Below are 18,805 nucleotides of genomic sequence, written 5' to 3' on the forward strand. Positions count from 1 at the left end.
TACCAAAGTTGGAAGGGTAGCCATTGGATTTCAGACATACACTAATAGACTGAATTAACTGAGTAAACATTACTGTGAAATCCAGATGCCTCGTTTACAAAATTCCATTAACACATGCAGAAGTTGTATAACACACTCATATAATTCTTTCTGTAATATTTTTTTAATCTTCTCCCTAAAATGCACCACTGGCAAGCACATTTATGTGAATGATGGCAAAGTATTACCACATGCATAATCATATCTTGAGGAGCTGAATGGGAATTAGCAGTAATGTATGGTGCTCCGTGCAGGCCTTCGCACAGATGAGCATCTGAACATGAAATATGGACATGGGAAAGAAAAAGGGATTTAATATGGTGCAATATTTATGTAAAGGAGAAAACAAAACTAACTAATGCAAAAAAGCAGCACCAAAGATATTTGAAGAGCAATATAGGCAAATACATCAGGATATGGAAAATTTTACAATTCAAAAAATAGGAAAACAAAGAGGTAAAGTAGAAAAGAGGATTAATAATGGAGAAATCAAATACATTGAAAATTAGGTTATAGATTACCTGTAAAGTGAATGATTTAGTATAGAAGATTTAACTCAGATAACAACACAACAGGATAAAGCAATGGACAACCAAATTAAGGAGAAACTAGTGCAGCGGGAAGCATCTAATCAGTTGACATATGAAGATACTTTGGAGCCTCCCACAGGAAACCAGACAAATGTTCAGTTGGAGTTATATAGCAGTGGAAAGAGCAGGAAACTGTGGCAACTTTGACACAGTCAATTTTGGGGGTGTTAGGCCAGTGCATTCCCATACGAAATAACAATGGAGTACACCGAGTGAAACTGAAGAGAATGTGGCTAAGAAAGATGCTCTGGAACTTTCTATAGAATGCCCGCAGGAAATGGAGAACAAAGAAGAAAGAACATACCTTCAGTTTAGAAGAAAATAATCTAAGAGAAGAGTTGCTTGATTTAATAGAGATGAATAGACATATTAAGATCAATGAAAGAAGGTCAATAAAACCATAAAAGTTAGAAGTTTGATAAAACAAATGAACACAGTAATTAGGACTGTCCATAAAGATTCATGCGATATAACAGAAGTAAATAGGATACATAACTATGCAGCCAAATTACTAACAGATAAAGTCCTACTACAAGAACTCAGGACAGTAAGGGAAAGGATGGGGAGAAATCGAATGCCATCATGGAGGTATGGAACAGAGAAAACTGGAAAGCAATTAAGACAAGAAGTGTCACTGTTAGAAGAGTATAGAAGATGGAACAGATCAACAAAAATTCTCAGAAAGATAGACGTCCTAAAAGCAATGCACAGTATTATAAGAGATGAGGATTTATTGTGCACTTTTGCAAATAATAAATTTCAAAATATCAGCACAGGCAAAAAACTTAAAAGATACACAGATAAATATAAAGGAAACATACAAAATAAGCAATTTATTGATGCCCCAAAAAAGTTTTATAGAAAATTGGAAATGTACAAAATAAGCAATTTATTGATGACCCAAAAAAGTTTTACAGAGAATTGGGAAACAAGTCAAAAGGATCTGAAAAACCACAAAAAAAGAAAAAAATCAATACTTTTTAGAGAAATATTTATGGAGATCCTGGGAAACATGACAAATATGTTAAATGGATAGAAGACATAAAAGAAAGAATAAGGAGTTTAAAGGTACAGATTATGAAATGAGATAAAGTAACAACCAGAGAGACTGAAACAAAGTTAAGAAAAGCCTCTAATTGGAAAACCTCAGGCCCAGATGCAGTACCTAACTTCTGGTTAAATGCATTAACATCTTTACATGAAGATTTAGCCATGAGTAAGAACTATTTATATGCACACCCTGAACAGACACCAGCCTGCTAACAACAGGCTAATAACAAGAAAAGCAATGCTCCTTCTTAACAGCAAACCTGCAAGCTATCCTAAAAACTGTAGACCAATAGCTTGCCTTCTGATATATAAAATATACACTAGAATTGATGCTGACAGTTTATAGTCATTTAGAAGAAAATTCAATTATGGCAATAGAACAAAAGGGTAATAAAAGAACGTCCTGTGGAACAAAGGATCATTTGTTGTTAAATAAAGTCATAGTGGAGAACTGTAAAAAGGGGAAGAATCAAAGTATGGCATGGATAGACTACAAAAACGCATTTTAAACTATCCCATATTCATGGATAAAAGGCGTGCTTAAAAATGTATAAGATACACCCTACAGAGATAAACTATATCACATTAACCATGAAACAGTGCCAGACCACTTTGCAGTTAAGCCATGATAAAGGACAAATTATTATTCCAGGGATAAAAATTCAAAGGGGGTATTCCAGGGTGATGCACTGCCACCAGTGCTCTTCTGCTTTGCCCTTAACCCATTAAGATGTCTGAGGTTATGGCTATAATTTGGCTCCCAGTAAGCAACAAAGTGCAAAGACTTCTCATTGTCTCTTTGTAGATGATTTAAAACTGTATAGCTCATCAGATGAGGAACTGAAAGTACAAGTAGTGAAAACTTTTTCAGATGGTATAAGAATGTAATCTGGTCTTGATAAATGTGCAAAAGGAACCTTTAAAGTAGGAAAGCTGCAGCACCAAGAAAACATCAGTTTGGGGCAAAAACGTGATATAAAAGAACTTGAGCAAGAGGGAGCATAGACATATTTGGGAACTGATGAAGGATCAATAACAAAACATGAACAAATGTAAATAAAACTTAGTAAGGAATATTTTATAAGACTTAAATTAATCTTGAAAATGGCATTGACATCTAACAAAGTTCAACCTATAAACCAATTTGCTCTTCCTGTCCTAACTTACAATTTTGTAGAGACTGACTGGCCTCAAAAGGTGTTGGATAGATTAGACAGGAAAAGAAGAAGGATGCATTATGATCATCAAATGATTTATAAACATCAGTACCTACCAAGATTATATATTCCCCATTCTGAAGGAGGTATGGACCTCCATGAAACTGATTACATGTTTTGACCTGCAATCTTGGGACTGCATACATATCTGCTGACCTCACAAGATCCAAACATAGTGAAAGTTTTGAAACATGAGGAGAATAAATATAAGATGATGTCCCTGCTTAGTCTAGCATAAGCATATTGGCTTCAAGCAGGAATGGAAATCAAACTAGAAATAGATAAAAATCAGGCAGCAACTGAATGTGCAAAAAAAACAAAAGAAAGAATATAAGGTGAAGGATCATATAAGAAGGCAAGAAATGTAGAAAATGCATAAATATAGTTGCAAGTACAGAAAACTCCTGGAATAACCTCATGTTGATCTGGATCGAATGAAGGAATGGTTAAGGAGAGGCGAATTCATAACAAACGATAAAAGGTTAATATTGGCTGCCCAAGATAGTGGTCTACATACACATTGGTTTACAAAGTCCATTGAACATGTGTGAGAAACAGACATAAGGTTTTGTAAAACAGAAATGGAAACAGTTGCATACCTTATTGCTAGTCGTGACATACAAAAGGCAGAAGGACTGTATATTGAAAGGCATAATAATGTGGCAAGACTGTTGCACTAGGGATTGTGCAAACATAATATTGAAGTAGCTGAAAAACACTGGAAATATGAGCCACAAAGCATCACATAAAATGATGAAGTCTACATTGCATGGAATCACCCATTACCAACAGTTGAAAAGACAGATGTGAGAAAACAAGATATAGTGGTCCGTGAAAAGAAGGCAAAAGTATCATTAATAACTGTTTTGTGTACATTGAGATACAAAGTCATAATATATCAGGATTTGCAGCCAGAAATGAGAGCAATGTGGAAGAAAGATGCCCAAACAGTTCCAGTAGTAGTAGGAGCAACAGGTCTTATACTAAATAATCTGCAATCATATTTAAATATGTTACCGATACATGTAACTCCATACGAATTGCAGAGGTCATCATAACTGGGCACATTGCAGGTGCTGCAAAAAGCACTTCTGGCTAACATCAAAGACTGAAACAATACCAATTTCATGAACTTTAATTATACTTTGACTTAGGAATGGGGTTCATAGTATTAGAGACCCAAAAGACTTGGAGAAATTAAAAAATGAGCTGTATACACATACAACCATATTTGAATATGAGGGAATACAGAACAGATGTATGTTATGGTCATTTTTCATGTGTCATGATTTAGACATTTGTCATGACAGTTGCAATTCTTCCCTCCTTATATGTATGGTGCAGGTGTATAGTGTCACAGTTCTCAAGTGCAGTGCTTGTATGACATCTATATGTTTATTTGTGGCATGTTGCAATTGTTGTTGTGTAATTGTATGCATTTACCTGAAATGATTGAGTTCTATAGTCAAGTCATCTATAACAGACAGCTATGTGTCATAATGATTTTACCTACAACAATGGATATAAATTTAGCCTCATCAATCCTATCACTTTTACTGTACATCAGCAATATGGTCCACATGTCAATACTGAGGTATGGTTTAAAAGCATAAAAAAACATTAAATGTTCCTCACGTTCCAGTTATTACTGGTAAAATATGAACATGTAAATGATTATAAAACACATGAAGAACCAAGCATGTTATTGATGGAGGAAACATGGCTTATGGAAACAGTATTGAAGGTAGGAGGTTTATTTGATGAAACAGAGAGGGTGGGAAGAGGGTGAGATTTGGGGACAGGGATACACCTACAGATATATGAAGAGATTTGTTTATGGTTCATTTCTACAGAAATTTGTGTTGTGTTATCCTGCATTTCCTGACCTATATAAATTTGCAAAATCAAATTTATGGCTTTTCTTAATTCTTCCAATTTCTATGGTTGGCAAAATACTCTCAGAGGTAGGGAAGGTAAAAACAGACACTAAGATGCAGAAATGTGTACATCCTTTAAAACTCTGTATGTTTCAGATATATTGTCATATAAAATAAAGTGGTTCCAACATGGATGAAAATGGTATAACAGAATGGAAACACAATGAGGGCATATGGAAGATGTGGTTGTTTGAAAACATATGCAGCACATTCTTACACACATACTGTTAATATGTGAAAACATGAAATAAACATTTGCCATATGTCTGGATGCAAACTCTTGATAGTATAAAATAAAAGTGTACAGGCTGGAAGATTATCTCAGCTCAACAGATAGGAACTCATAAATTGTTACATTTAACTGACAAATTCGAAAGGGCACTAAGAACAGAGTGAAGCAATTGAAAATGTAAGCATTAGCCTTCATCATAATAAGGACAGGTGTAACATCCCATAAGGTCTGTATGACATCTATCATCCTGAAGCATATGTTACACTAACTGTCCCACAATAGTTCTGTTAGTTTGTATTTATATGGCACAGCATGGCTAAGCACATCTGTGATGTGAGCTGTGCTAGTGTGGCTGACAGTAAAATCTTCAGCTTTTGCCACAAAACATGAAACATTTACCGTCATGCACTATCAATGTGCGATGTCAAGCTCCTCACAAAAGCTGAGGGCACTATATGGGGAACAGAAATTAGGAGACAGGGCTAGAGAAAGATACAAAAATGTATTTTTCTGTGTCCTTTTTTAACATCTTGGTGGTGTTTTATGGTTATGTTTTTCCTAGTAAGTAATCTGTCATGGCATGTACAATCAAGTGTTTCCAATAGGGAGCAAGGAAAATTAGATACATGACAAAGACATAAGCAGGTTAATGGTGGGTTAGTAAGATATGTAGACAGTACTTACACACATAATAATAATATAAATAAAGTATTAAATATGGCTTTCACATACTAATAGATTCTGCAAGGATGTCTTCAATGTGGAGTCTCCATGTCCTCCATGTGTTTGCATGAGTTTCCTCCAGGTGCTTCAGTTTCCTCCCACATTTCAAAGACATGCAGTAGTTGGATTGGGCATTCTGTGTGAGTGTGCATGTGAGTATGTGGTATGGAAGAACAGCTGCGGCAAGCTGGCCACCCAGCAGTGTAATACTTAGCTCTAGCTGATTGTCATTGTAGGAGTGACACCCTGACCCAATGTGCAAAAATGGGAAAAGGGGATGTGGATGGATGGATACTTCTGGATTCAAACCCTTGACACTATGCCAAAAGCATTTTAGAGGTATGTGAATTATATCAACACACCAACCTTAATTTTACTGGTTTGAAGTGACTCTCACAAAAGAATGAGTTAAGGGCGACTGAAGGCATCAGGCTTTGTCACTGTAATGCAATATTAATGTGACAGAAGGTGTACATTACAGCCAGCAACATAATAAACAATCCAATACAGAACAGAGATATGCTATGTTAAAGTATGTGTCATGATTTACACATTTGTCATTGAAACCAGGAATTTTTCATCAGCATGCTTCCTAATAATTTTTGCAATTGGAACATCCTATACGGTGTGCATTTGACTCTGCAGCCTATTCTAGAGAAGATAACAACTGTCTCCTCATGCTGCGATTAGCCTGCCTGTATAGACAGCAGTGAGGTTAAGTGCAATAGTCCAAAGGGCACCAGAGTAATATGGCCAAAGGCAAAAACTCAAAGATGTTACCATAAGCTGTGTACTGCAATTTTACCTGTTTTACAGGTGCTGCTCAGTGAAAGGCATCACACAAATGCTGAGGAGACAGACAACACAGAAGAGGCTAGAAACAAAGAAGGGGGGAGGGAGGCAGGCAGCAAGTAGATTATTACAGAAACAGGATAATGGTGACAATACAATATGTTGGCAATGGCTACACATGGAATAGTCTTATAAAATGTCAATAACAATCTGACATAGTTCTGGATTAGAACCCTTGAAGCAATACAAAATCATTCTATAGATCTGGGCATCATTTCAGCATACCACAAAAGAACTCCTTATTCACAAAGTTAGAATTACACAGTTGAAGGGACAGTGACAACTTATTGAAGCAAGAGAGGATGTAGACATTACGGTTCATAAAATCCCATAATAGGAACATTAAATCCATTAGCCTAATAGATACGCAACAATAAAAAGTGATGATACATAACAGGTGAAAAGAGACAGAGAGAGAGAGAGAGAGAGAGATGGATTGAGAAATGCTAGGAGTTTGGTTATGGGACATTTAGGACTATCTTTATGGTGTGTTACTCTTCATTGTTTCCTCATTATTACTCTGCCATGCTCTGTACAATAAAGTGCTTGTTATAGGGAGCAAAAAATGTTAGAAGAATATAAGCAAGATTCAGACATAAGCAGGATGACAGTGGTTTAATATCGCCTTGCTGGGGAATGGAATGTTTTTGCAAATGCTGTATTGCTCCACTATTCAAATGATATGCTACCATAGGCACCAGAACCATGGAGTGAGGGGGGGGTGCACCCTCCCACTTTTACAGCTGCAGGGTAAATTAATTAATTAATTAATTAAATACATAATAACTTTTCCTTTACGGAGGATGGAGGACCTTGCATGCATTACATGCACGCATACCAACGCCAATGTAAATAAATTCCGCACTTGCATGTGGAATTTAAATTAGCACAGTTCCATTAAGAGAGTAGGTAAATGTGTCTATGCTTGTGGCCGTTTGCTTGAGGAAGAAGGTAAGTCTGTTTGTGTGTGCACATAATGTAATATCATACATTTCATCTGGTAAATACATTTTTGACCTTGGTTGTGAATCGTTGATGCTAGTGGATGTAAACTGATGAAGCTACTGAGGTATTTCTTGCATGTGCTACAGGTGAACTTTCATTTGCTGAGAAACTGTAAGGAGTGAAAATGCCTAATTTGGCAGATAGCAAATACGACATTGTGGAACATTTTCCTTTTAACTGAGTGGTAATTTCAGAAAGTCCTGTTAATTCTAAATATAGTCAACCTTTAGCTGCATGATAGCTGTATCTGACCTGTATGTAATATGCAAATTGCATGATGCAAACTACTAAAGCTGTATATTAAGGAGGGGAGCTTGTGTATTAGTGTGACCCAGTAGGGAAAAGTTTGCAACTTGAGTGGTATACAGAACATATTTGTGTGTGTAAAACATATGTAACTATAACTGTATATATGTTGAGGAAAAAAGCTGAAATGTTGTGTAAGGCAACAGTCTTTTGAGAGAGGGCCTGCAGAATATGTGCAAGGTCGAAGTTAACCTTTTCTTTTAAAAGTTACTAGTAGGCCTAGCCCTGGGTAAGTACTCAAACCCTGCAGATGGTTTTAGTAGCCAACAGATGTGCGCCATTTTTTTTCTCTATTGGCATACCATGGCATTTCCTTGAAAATCTGCTAGGCTTTGGCTGATCAGTCTGCTGCTAGCCATGGGCCCCAACTCTTGGCATTCACATATCTTGTAGCTGCCAGTAACTGAAGTACTACTGACCTTCAAATTGGAAAGGTGCATAGTTGTTCAAATGGTGTTAGTAAAAAATGTTAATTCAGGTGCTAACTGAGTAACACGTCTTGACCAAATTTTATTTATTTTCTACTTTAGTATGTTAAATCTGCATAACAAATATCAGAGACTGTATTTTCAGTAATATGGTATGTGTTATATCATTTTAGTGGTACTCAGCCATTTCATTTTGCTGAGTTTTCTATTTGTTGTTTGTAAGCAAGACATTTAGTACTGGTTTGCTGGAACTACCCCAGGGAGAAATGAGGTTGCAGAGTAAAATTAGCATTTTTTTATTTACTTTGGAAGAGACTGAGACTAGCCTTAAAGTTTGCTTTGCAGAACTTTTTTTCCCCCTTATGACCTTTGGTCTGCTTATTGTATGGCTTAGTTTTCTTTTGCATGTGCTACATTACTTATGACTTGCTATGATCAGAAGCACCGTGCATGTCATGGTAATAGAAATGTTGCGTCATTTTTATGCTTTCCTGTAATAAGCAGACTTCACTGCTGCAGAGACTAGCCAAGTAACTAACCCTTTTTAGCATTGCTATTCCTGTAACAGATAATGCCCCTGGGAACAAGTTGTCACTACCTAGGTGTTTTTTTGCATCTAACAAGAGTTCTGTAAGTAAACTTATGTTTACTAGAGTAATGCATTAAAATTAAGATTTAAAATGACCTTGTTGCTGCTTGTGTATACTGTAGATTTTTCACAAATATTGTAAGATTCTTGGACTATTGCATCAAACTGTTTGGGTCTAAAAATCATAATGGAGAATGCTTCTGTCATGTACAGTCCCACACCCTACTCCTCATGATGTCTGGCTCTCTCTGTGTCACAGTTGCTGTGTGGCAGTTGTCCTGCGTATGTACCCTCACTTTTAGTGGGCAGACTTGGTAATGCCCCTTCATAATTTCTCCTCTTGCTTCCACCACTTTCTCCAGATTTTGACAGGTACTAGTACACCACTGTACTTCTGTAAAATCAGCCCCATGCTGTATACCTTCCCTGTTCTTGGATTGCTTCTATCTCTTTAATCCTCCTTGGAGTTGTTATTTCAATGTTTTTCACCATAATATTTAAAAACTGCCCTTTTTAGATCAAGTGCCCCCACCCTACTCCCCAAGCCTTCAACAGCTTCTGGCACCTCTGTATGCTACATTTTTCCTAGTGTTGTTACATCAGGAAATGTTGTAATTGGAGAAAAATACAGAAGTTCACAGTTAAACACATCATAGGAATATAAAATGACATGAAATAATATGTTGGCATACGTCTGGAATCAAACCCTTGGCACTACATAAACACCTCAGTTTACAGACACACGCATTGTCCTAAGACACCATACAGGGACTCCTAGTTCATTACACACATCAGTTGAATAGCTGCTAGAATAACTGTATCAAAGAACTGCATTTACTTTGTATGCCTGTAGTGTAGCAGGTTTAAGCACATTTGCACAAAGATGAATGGACCTCACCAGTTTTTGCCATAGTACATAAAACAGCATTCACCATCAGTCAGCATAGGCGTGTACTGCCAATCACTGTACAAATGCTGAGGACAAGTGAAGACATCTTGATGGATATATGTGTTGTGTGTGCTTCTATTTTTTGACCAGATTAAATGTGGGGAAAAAGGTCTGATAGGACTGTGGAGAAAATAGGGTGCAAGCACTGGGGAAAGAACACAGGAATTTGAAGAATATAAATGTAGAATTGCACACAGAATTTGATGAATTTGAAGAGTCAACACATCAGAGATGGGTGATAAGAACAAAATACTGTTGTAGAGCCAATTAGAACAAATCATGTATGTTAAGCTGACATATAGGAGAATTGATGAGCTATGAATGAGGCATAATTTTTTTGTGGGACAGGCGCCCATTCTTTGTGGTGGAGAGAGAGAGGTTGTTGAGGAAGTTGCTTAGGAATAAGAGGGTCAGGTAGGTAGAGTAGGATAGGTGCAGGCAAAGGCATACAGGACTTACAAGAAAGACAGGGATGGTGATGGACACAAAAGGATGGGAGACACCCAGATTAGGGATACATAAGAGACATACAGCTTGAGCACAGTGAGACTGTAGTCTACACCCTCAAAATTGTCATCACTGTCTCCTGTGTCAGTTGCTTAGTTCAGTACCAGATGTAGCAGCAATTTGGCAATACAACGCAGGACCTTTTCAACTCTGTCAATTTGGGTGCTGAGGCCACTCTTCATTATGCCCTCCACCAATCATTGACCTCCTATTGGGTGACAAAATCAAATCACCACCTTCACTAGTACTGCTTCTGGAGGGACCCACTGCACCAGCAGTTGGAGCAGAGCTACCTATTGCAGGTGGAGCAGGTAAGGCAGGAGTTGTGGAGGAAATGCTGACAGATTGTGACCCAGATGTGCCAGGTGTCTGTGCTGTCTGTGGTGGTGAGGCACTGCCACAGTCACTTGTGGAGGTATGGTGGTCCAAATCCCAGTGGTCATTCTAGCTCCCTGTGCTGATGGTCAATTTGGTTTTAGCAGCCATGTATCTCAAAAACGAGAGAGATGGTTGGGGGAAACAAAACAGAATAAGATCAGTGGCATGTCCCATCATTTTATTATATTGTTTTAAAACATAAGCAAATATTTTACATAATTACATTCACCTTTGACACATCCAGATATGATGGAAAGGCATTAATGTGTCACAAAATAAATCAGTCTTGGTGCTATTATATAAGACATTGAAACAGTTATTTCACTATGTGATGCTGTGTATATGCTTTCCAAGTTAATACCTGCACTTATCAGCACATAATTGTTAATGTCATGCAGTATTGCAGTTAATATTTTAGAAATACTATCCTGGAATAAAAGCTATTGGGACTTGAAGCCACACCTTCTGGGAATTGAACCTACACACATCTAAGATGGTGTACTCATTGCCTAATGCAATCATCAAGATGTATTGGAGAAGGCATTTGTGTTTGACTAAAAAGTTTAGATATGCCTGCTTGAGCTGATGTGGACTGATGGCCTGAAGAGTATTATGTGGCTTGCATTTGTACCTGATGCATACTTAACCCATGCCTCTCTGAAGTGAGCGATTCACTCCTGATGTGCCTCACAGTTCTGTGCTATCTCTTCTGCAGCTGTAGAGTAGGGGGAAAAGATATGAAAGGATAATGAGTAACTGTATTGACTGGATAATCCGGGTCTATATTAGATCCGCGAATGTTCACAATGTCGAATCTGACATTGTCGACACGTGAACAGCGAAACTGCAGAACATAGATGAGGTAAACGGAAATCTCCGTAAGGGGAGATTTCCATTTACTTCAATGTAGTGCGGTCTCAGAGTTGGTATATTTAAGTAGCGGGGGTGTGGGGGTGCATCCCCTCATGTGGGAGGTGCAGAGCAGCTTGCCCCCCTGCTTACAGCAAGTAGTTTTGTTTCCTGATGTTTTTTAATGTTTTTATTAGGTATTCGATGTTACTGGACTTCAACGATATGATGTCAATCATCTTGTATTCGAAGTTCAGTAACTTCAAGCATCTAATATAGACCTGGATAAGGGTCTATATTGGATCTGCGAATGTTTACAATGTCGAATATCATTGATTAGTGATGGGTCACTATACTAAACACAACTAATTGGTGTTTGCAGGCTTAAATGTATCCTCTAATCAGCATAGGAGGTCCGGCCTGTGCCTCTTCTTGTCACTATAATGGTGACAACATTGTTCCCCAGTGCATGGAATGCCAGTTGCACTGGATACAGCCTTGACCAAGCTATACCAAGCCTCAGCCTTATATTGAGACCCAGTATATTCGGTTGTAGCAGCCTATGGCTGTAGCACTTGACAAGAAGTGCAACAAAACTGCTGGACTTCTCAATACCCCACCTTTGTGCTCTAAATCGAACAGCACCTTCATCTTTGCCAGCCATTTATACAGAAGTCAAGCAAGAAATATATGTCTGAATTTGTACCTAGTTCAGATCTCCCATGTAACAATGAGTCTGCAAAGACATAAACCTTGCCAGCTGTATTTGTGCAATTGAAAGCACAAATATGGCTTGGCAGACATATTGGCAATGATTACATCCAAAAGCAGTGAAAATGTGAAATATGGCAGTGAGATTTGGACATATGCGATGATCCAACTATTTACACATATTCCAAAGTTAAACACTGAAATTCTTTTTGATATTTGGTATAATCATTGCTGTTTGTAAGTAAAATGGCATGAACTATGACATATTGGGCTGTTGGGAATTACATATTAGTAAAATTGAGCTGTTCCACCTTGGACTCAAACCCATGAGGAAAAGGATGAAAAATTACCCTTCACTTAGTAACTGTCAGTGTCTCAAGGGAACAAGGGAACATCCTCTTTTAAGTATTATTTTGAGATACACTAATTCACAAATGAATGGAGATGTACTGAAGTGATGCTTGTATGTGTGTGATGTGTGAGACTTTCATTAGTTGTGGCACTGCATTTCTATGCAAAAGGCAGATTTGTGGTTGTAAATATATTTCAGATGCATGGAGTTCCATGACCTGCATAAGATATGTTGGGGTAAGTTACATACATACATACATCACAAGACATACTGTCCTAAACGCATAGTTATTGTATGCGATGATGCATAATAAAACTATTGTGCACATCATACCTATGTAAGTGCATTCTAAATTAACTATTATCATTGTCATCAGTCACTAAAAATCCCAGCAGAAGCACAGCAGAGGTGAAAAAGAAGGATAAATGCTTTCCTTTCAGTATATCATAAAATACAAACGTTAAATGATTCCTGAGTCAGGACATTATTAGCAGCAGTCCAAGTTGTAAATATCACAGACCAGTAATTGAAGAATAAAAGCATAGTTTATTATAAAAGCAAGGTTAGCGTTTTCATTGTAAAGCTTCATCAGACCATAATTACAAACATTGAACTGACATTTAAATACTAACTACCAAGTAAAATTGCACCTTTTTCACCAATGAGATTCAAATTGCTAAGCTACTGCATTGATGTCAAGAAACTTCAGTTATAAATAAATAAAACACTTCAAAACAGAAAAAAAAATCACCTTTTCAGCCTTCTTCTTTTCAAAACAGGTTTCATAGATACATAATCATTGAGTCCATGTCCCAAGTGTGATCTTAACTTACAAATCCATCTCAGTTCAACAAATTCTGCATCATTGACCTTGTTCCCTTGTCTGGGACTATCTTTAATAGCCTCTGTAACTAAAAATGTAAAACTATATGTAAATGTTTGGCAATGGCACTATATCTGAGACCTTTCCTTACACAATAAAGACGGTCCCTTATGCGTTCCCTTAGTTGTCTATTCATTTTGCCAACATAAAGTTTTTTACAAGTGCAGTTAGCTAGAGATATCAAATTGTTCATTTCACAGTTAGTTGCAGCTGTAAATGTATAAACTAAACATGTGTCAAATGTATAAAGTAAACCTGTGTCAGAGTGAGCAAAGTCAGATTTATTTATATAGCACCTCAGAGATTCCCCCACCATTGCACAAATCTGTCTGTCAGTGTGTAGTATATGCCAGTTTCTCATAAAAAATGTGTTTTATTTACTCAACATCCATGCTATAAACTAAGGGAAGTGCAACATTCTTCCTTTCATAACTACTAGCTGAGATGTCCCTATAGGGAGATGAAAAGTAAGGCTTAGCACTTGTAGTTCTTTCACTTTCTGCTAATATTGTCTCATCAACATCTTACTTCTTGTACCCCCACCTCAAAGATATCCTTTCATTTCATGTATCTCCGCATCCAATTCTTAGTCTAGATGTCCTCATAGTCTGCTCTGTAACTACGGTTGGATGTATGCTTGTAGGATGTAAATATGAGACTCTATAACACCCCTTCCTATATAGTTTAGTATTAAACTGCCCATCTAAATTACAAACTACTTCAAAATCCAATAATTCGATTTTCTTTCTATAGAAGCTTAAACTAAACTTAAGAAATGTGCTGCTATTTTGCAAATAATTGAAAAAAGTCTCTAATTGTTCATGATCTCCTATCTGAAAGATAAAGATATCATCCATGAAATGACAAAACAGTCATATATTGTTTGTACTGTCTATCACCCATGACATAAATGTTTTCTCACTGACCAGTCACTATGTTGGCGTAGCTATATCAATGCAAGCAAAAAAATAAATTCTATCAATGGAATAAGCGCTGTTCACCTGTAGAAACTTCTTCACAATCTGTATACCCTCTAAATTCTGAATAACAGTGAACAAAGACTGACTGTCTATGTCATCATGTATGTGGTCACTTTTTTTACGATTATTGTATACCTCTTGCAAAAAATGTTTAATGTCACATAATACTACCCCATACTGATCTAAAACAGATCTTAACTGTTTCTCAATATATATATGTATATATATATATATATATATATATATATATATATATATATATATATATATATATATATATATATATATATATAATGGCTCTGTGAACTACTCTCCCCCGATACTATAGGTCTAAATGGGGGTGTCAGTGGGTCCTTATGAATTTTTGGCATTCCCTGCAACATGGGAATTAATGGATTCTCAATGATAAAGTATTGAAACAATTCTTTAGAGATTATGCCAGCAGTGACACAGTCACTTACTAAAGCTGTAATTTCTTGGGACATCAGGGTTGTTGTACTATTTTCAATGACTTTGTATTTATTGTTATATTGTAACATGTCATTCATCTTTATAAAATAGAATGTCCTATCCATCATGACCACAGAGCCACACTTATTAGCAGGTATAACGAGTATTGATCTATCCATCTGCAGTGTCTTCAAAGCTTCCCTCTCTTCTTTGGTTTCCTATTAGTGTACAACAAATCATATATTTCTTCTTCACAGAGCCTACTAATCACTTCTAGTACAGGGTGGTTCTGTGGTGTGTGTATGCACTGAGCTTTCTAAATACAAGCATATCTGCAGTAACATCAGTCTAAAACAAGAATATGTTCCAAACACTGAACCACCACAAAGGAGCTCAATTCCAAGTAAAAATCCAAGTAAGACTCCAGATAGAAGAATTCAAAAAAAAATTTGCATGCAAAGGTTGCAACCTGTCTGGTTCCTCCTTCAGACAGAAATAAAAAAAAAAATAAAAAAAAATTTTAAAATACATAAAAAAATCATCATCAAAAATCAAAATCAAATCAAAAAAGTACAAATGCTTTCCAAGCTTAAAGAGATAGACCACTTGAAAACACAACTTAAAAACTGTTTACAAGCAGCTTGGTTACAAAAATATCAGTCTGTTTATCAAACATTAACTGAAGCATCAGATTTCTAATAAAAAGCTTTAAACCAACAATAGCATCAGCCAAGTCCACCTGCTGAGCAGGTATAAAAGATAGGCCCTTGTTAACTCATTACAGCTGAGTGACATCTACAGGCGTTTCTGCAGTTACCTTCTACTGCTCCTCTAGGCATCAAATATTATCTGTTCATATTTGCATTAATAATTCTAAAACCATGCTGCACACAAGGTATCAGAATATTTTTTTATCTTGAATATGATATGAAACACACTTGTGTTGATATATGACCTCTGTCAATAAGAACTTGTGTTTGAATGTTAAGGTTATAAAATAATTTTTAAAAAGGCAAGCCATGTTACACTGAGTTAAAAAAGTTACACTCAAAAACTCAAAAGGAGAGGGAATGAGTTAACTTCTATTCAATGTATTCCAAACTAATTGCTGTCTGTCCTTCACCACATCTTTTTTATGGTTGAATACTTGGTTTCTTTGAAAGACTGTTTTTTCTTGGTTTTTCCCTTGCTGTGAGATCTGGTTTTGACACCTTCCTGTCTCCTCTAAAGGGAAGGGGTAACACAGAAAAAACCTGCCCACCACTAGAGACAGTTGCTTTAGGGCAAACATCAGCTTGCTAAACCACCTTATTTTCAGACAACCTGCCTTCGTGTGGTATACCATAAACAGATACATTGGCCATGGGAGTGGAAATATTCTCATTATGGTTGAGAGCTATCATAATAGATGCAACATTGGCTCCCTCATCACCATCTTGGACTGCTTCACTCAGTTGTTTAGCATTATTTTCCGGTGAACTATCTTTGGGCCATATGACGATAGGAGGTACTGCCAGCACAGATAGCTGGAATTTTGTAAATAATTATGTTATTTGTGAATATCAAACTGATTTATACAAGATGCTTGTGTTACAAATGTATTAGAATTGTATATCATGTGTATATCAAACTGATTTGTACAGATGTTTGCGTTGAAATGGTATTTGTAAAGTGCTTGTGTTTGAAATGTATCCACAGTGTGCCTACTGGAGAGAACAGAAATGTACATGCACTATTGTAACTGTTTAAATGTATATGTTTTAACAGAGGAAACTAGACGGTTAATGTCAGTCTAGCAAACTTTAAAATATATCTCAAATTAAATCACTTTTCAGGCTAGACCATAAAAAGGCTATCTCACAGGTTTCAGTGCAGCCAGAGACACAAAGTCTGTACTAGGAAGCTTTCTGTATTGTCTTTGGGTTGAACTAATTACTACTCATGAAGCATGGAGGTATGAAATTGTTTTCCACCACCTTCCACAGATCTGAGCAGAAGTCCTTGTGTGTGCATTTTTACAGTTAGGTGCTAAATCCTGCCAGCTTCCAGCAATGGGGTTTGCATGGGAGCTAGAAGTCAGATGACCAGAAGTGATGTCATTCTGCAAGCTATCCCAGAAGTAACATTTTAGATATAATTTTAAGAAGTCTCTTAGTGAGACTGAGCATTCTATATTTTGTCTTGGGCCTGACAACAAGAAGGACCATTCACCACATCATCTGCCTTGCTCTATTATGTAAGTTGGTAGGGAATAGTAATTCTCTTAGATGCAGTCAGGAATATAGTGAAGCTTTGTTTAGATATTGTTTTTCTTTGTTTGTCTGATTCTTTCCTTATATTTAGCATTGTCTTGTTCTTTTATTATCTATTATTACATATATTTAAACTTTTCATTGTGGCTGATCTTTGTAGAGACATGTTTTGAGAGTATTTGCATATTTATTTGGTGACACTGTGTGGGCCACTCCTAATAGCCTTGAGCTTGGTCAAACTACCATTTGTATTAATATTAATTTCACTGAGTATATTGGGTACCCTTGGAAGAGCCTTAAGGTAGCTGGCAGAAGTGTCTAGTGGCAGTCATAATTACCTTATAGTCTGGGCAGAAGTGAGCACAGCTAGTAAACATGTGCCAGCCTTTCCCGTGTGTGTGTGTGTGTGTGTGTGTGTGTGTGTGTGTGTGTGTGTGTGTGTGTGTGTGTGTGTGTGTGTGTGTGTGTAAATCAAATCTCAAAGAGTGTGTGTGTCAGCTACTTGGGTAGGGACATGAAGCACTGGTTGGACAGAGAGGGTGCTAGAAGTATTGGCTTGGACACTCAGCTGAGATCTCAACTCTATAGCTTTGCCAGTGGGGAGTCCTACTTGGGATCTGGAGAAAGAGGGGAAAAAGCAGCCCCAGATTGACTGCGTTTCCCATGTGCTCTTAATGGAAATTGTGCTTGAGTGTGCTTGATGCAGAGAGCTGCATCTGGAGATACTATATATATGCCTGTTATCCTGCAAATGAACATCCCCCATTGTTGCCAGTGGTGATTATTGAGGCTCCTTGGTGTGTCACAGGCCAAGTAAAAACATAATTATACTGAAAATCTCTCATGTCTCTTTGAACCTTCTTTTTCTTTTGTTGTATGAATTTTTTTCTCATAAACACCTACTTGATCAATAAGTTCACAGATATTAACATCTACTTTATCAAGCTCTACTAGAGCATATAACTCTTCTTGTTGTTGCTCAATACTGAGACATAAGCTGTGTTTTATCTGTTTAAAATAATCAATGAGCAGTTGCATATATAAAAAGTTACCATTTTGCCAGCAATTCAAGGTGTGTGTCCCCATAAATTGGCATCTTTAAGATACACAGCCCCCTAGGTATAATTTTAAGCTTACGACAAGCCTCCATATGAAAATGTTGGCATTGCAATTGCTAAGCTGGTATAACTCATTCTCTAGCAGTCTTAGGTTGTCTTTATATTTCATAAAATACTCGCCATCATCACTTTCCATTGTCGCAACAGATAACTAACTGATCGAGAAGAAGTGGGTTGTTGTCCATACAAATAAAATTAGACAGTCATTTCTCTTAACATTTGTCCCTCTCAGCGGATTATATCCAAGTTCAACATCAGGATTAAATCCTTCATCCATATTCATCAGGGACAACACCACAGTAAATGCAAAGCAAAAGAGAGAAGCTCCCTGGTAACTAACTGCTTGAGAATAAAAGGAAATATTCAACACTCACCAGAAATCCCAGCAGAAACACAGCAGAGGTGTAG

The 18,805-nt window shown here is 36.9% G+C and overlaps 1 protein-coding gene across 1 annotated transcript in view; it reads right to left on the reverse strand.

Annotated features, from left to right (window-relative positions):
* The window catches only part of LOC122814302 (homeobox protein TGIF1-like), a 129,103-nt gene extending 110,570 nt beyond the window's left edge, over positions 1-18,533 (reverse strand). Inside the window, exons 1-2 of the mRNA XM_044086890.1 lie at positions 18,417-18,533; positions 18,183-18,287 (exon numbers count right to left, since the gene is read on the reverse strand). Of these exons, the coding sequence (XP_043942825.1) occupies positions 18,183-18,287; positions 18,417-18,533 (222 nt within the window). The remainder of the gene's footprint in view (positions 1-18,182; positions 18,288-18,416) is intronic.
* Between the last annotated feature and the right edge of the window lie 272 nt (positions 18,534-18,805).

The sequence above is a fragment of the Protopterus annectens genome, chromosome 10.part0 (assembly GCF_019279795.1).
Source record: "Protopterus annectens isolate FY-2018-M chromosome 10.part0, PAN1.0, whole genome shotgun sequence".
NCBI classification, from domain to species: Eukaryota; Metazoa; Chordata; order Ceratodontiformes; family Protopteridae; genus Protopterus; species Protopterus annectens.